Source organism: Penaeus vannamei, unplaced genomic scaffold (assembly GCF_042767895.1).
Source record: "Penaeus vannamei isolate JL-2024 unplaced genomic scaffold, ASM4276789v1 unanchor4660, whole genome shotgun sequence".
NCBI classification, from domain to species: Eukaryota; Metazoa; Arthropoda; class Malacostraca; order Decapoda; family Penaeidae; genus Penaeus; species Penaeus vannamei.
The window spans coordinates 7,501-10,000 of record NW_027217639.1 but is presented as its reverse complement, the minus strand read 5'-3'; the positions used below and the strand labels follow the sequence as shown (position 1 = coordinate 10,000).

The 2,500-nt window shown below is 43.9% G+C and overlaps 1 protein-coding gene across 1 annotated transcript in view; it reads left to right on the top strand.

Annotated features, from left to right (window-relative positions):
- Window positions 1-2,500, top strand: part of LOC138861332 (complement factor H-like) — a gene marked incomplete at its 5' end in the record, with an annotated part of 7,369 nt that overhangs the window by 3,098 nt on the left and 1,771 nt on the right. The window contains 2 exons of the mRNA XM_070120340.1: window positions 1-87; window positions 1,967-2,158. The exon at window positions 1-87 is cut by the window's left edge and continues 34 nt beyond it. Coding sequence (XP_069976441.1) covers window positions 1-87; window positions 1,967-2,158 — 279 coding nt within the window. The remainder of the gene's footprint in view (window positions 88-1,966; window positions 2,159-2,500) is intronic.

Genomic DNA, 2,500 nt, shown 5'->3' with positions numbered 1-2,500 from the left:
GGAATCTCCAACGCACTCTACCGCTTGCGTGTGAAAGTGACGGGAAATGGAGCTTCGTATCGAGGAATGACTTTGCTTGTAGAATTCGTAAGGCTTCGTATATTGCTTTTTTTCTGCTTGTAAAATTATTACGGGGATTATTGTGGTTTACGCTTGTAGAAATATCGGTATTTGGAGAGAGAGAGAAATGGTGAGCGAGACAACGAGGGAAAAGGAGAGCGAGAGAGAAAGAAAGGGAGAGAGGGAGAGAGAGGGAAAGAAAGAGAAAGGGAGAGAGGGAGAAAAGGAGAGAGAGAAAGAGGGAGAGAGAATGAGAGAAAGAGGGAGAGGGAGAGAGAAAGGGAGAGATGGAAACAGAAAGTGAGAGATGGAGAAAGAAAGGGAGAGATGTAAACAGAAAGGGAGAGAGACAGAGATGAGAAAAAATGAGAGAGAATTAGACCGAAAGAGAGAATGTGGGTGAAAGTGAGAATGAGAGAGAAAGAGAGAATGAAAGAGGAAGAGAGAATGAGAGAAGAAAGATTGTGAGAGAAAGAGAATGAGAGAGGAAAAAATAATGAGACAAAAGGAGAATGAGAGAGGAAGAGAGAGAACGAGAGAATGAGACAGAGCGAAAGAATGAGAGAGGAAGAAAAAATGAGAGAGAATGAGAGAGGGAAAGAGAATGAGAGAAAATGAGAGAGGAAGAGAGAATGAGACAGGAAGATGAATGAGAGAGAGAAAGAGGGAATGAGAGAGGAAGAGAGAATGAGAAACATAGAATAAGAAAGAATGAGAGAAAAAAAGAGGAAGAGAGAAAAAAAAGAGGGAGAGAATGAGAGAGAGAGATGGAATACGAGAGGAAAAGAGAATTAGGGAGGAAGAGAGAATGAGAGAGAAAGAAAGAATGAGAGAGAAAGAGAGAATGAGAGAGGGAATACGAGAGGAAAAGAGAATTAGGGAGGAAGAGAGAATGAGAGAGAAAGAAAGAATGAGAGAGAAAGAGAGAATGAGAGAGAAAGAGAGAATGAGAGGGGTAGAGAGAATGAGAAAGTTAGAGAGAATGAGAGGTAGAGAGAATGATAGAGATAGAGAGAATGAAAAAGGTAGAGACAATGAGAGAGGTAGAGAGAATGAAAAAAAGAAGAGAGAATGAGAGAAAGAGAGAATGGAAGAGGAAGAGAAAATGAGAGAGGAAGAGAGAATGAGAGAGGTGGAGAGAATGAGAGAAAGAGAGAATGGAAGAGGAAGAGAAAATGAGAGAGGAAGAGAGAATGAGAGAGGTGGAGAGAATGAGAGAGAAAGAGAGAATGTGAGAGGAAGAGTGAACGAGAGAGAAAGAGAGAATGATAGAGAGATAAAAAAATAAAAGAGATAATGATATATAATGAGAGAAAGAGAGAGATACAGAGAATAAGAGAGGAAGAGAGACTGAGAGGAAGACAGAATGAGAGAGAAAGAGAGATTGAGAGAGAAAGAGGGAATGAGAGACGAAGAGAGAATGAGAGACGAACAGAGAGTAAGAGAAAGAGAGAGGAAGAGAGAAAGAGAGAGGAAGAGAGAAAGAGAGAGAGGAAGAGAGAACGAGAGAAAGAGAGAAAGAGAAAGAGAGAAAGAGAGAAAGAGAGAGAGAGGAAGAGAGAAAAGAGAGAAAGCGAGAAAGAGAATGAGAGAGAGAGAGAGAGAGAGAGAGAGAGAGAGAGAGAGAGAGAGAGAGAGAGAGAGAGAGAGAGAGAGAGAGAGAGAGAGAAAGAGAGAGGGAGTGAGAGAGAGAGAGAAAAAGAGACAGAAAGAGAGAGAGAGAGAGAGAGAGAGAGAGAGAGAGAGAGAGAGAGAGAGAGAGAGAGAGAGAGAGAGAGAGAGAGAGAGAGAGAGAGAGAGAGAGAGAGAGAAACGTAAACAGACAGAACCAAGAAAACGAAAAAAAAAAAACGCTATCGACAAAAAACTAACCGACCCTCCCCCTCCCCCTCCCCCCCTCCCGCAGCCATGCCCATCCCGCCCCCTCCCGCCCCCTTCGGCGCCACCCTCGAGCAGCAGCCTCCTTACTGGGTGGGCTCCATCGCCAACTACACGTGTCCCGACGGCAAGATGTCTCCCCGGGGCGACACGTGCACCTCAGTCGTCGCCAACGAGACCGGCTGGAGCGTCCTCGACCCGGAGTTCGGCTGTTACAACGGTTGGTTCGCCGGGGAGCATTTTGACCCAGCTAGTTCAAGGGAGAGAAGCTAGCCCATCGCCGTGTGTCTAGGCTCATGACGTCACGACTTAGCACAGCCAATCATGTTGTGAAATGACTGGCGAAATGAGGCAAAAGTTTACGTGTGAAAGGAAAGACAAAATGTGAAAATGCTTGATGTTTACGCCTTTTTATTTTATTTATTTTTTATATATAAACATCTCTGGAGTCCCTAATACTTTAATACACTTACATGCATCTTCAAACGTATATTCCCTGTACGCGAATATTATCGGAACAAAAGTGATTTACTACCCGCCAAGCCAGTCAGAACGCAATATT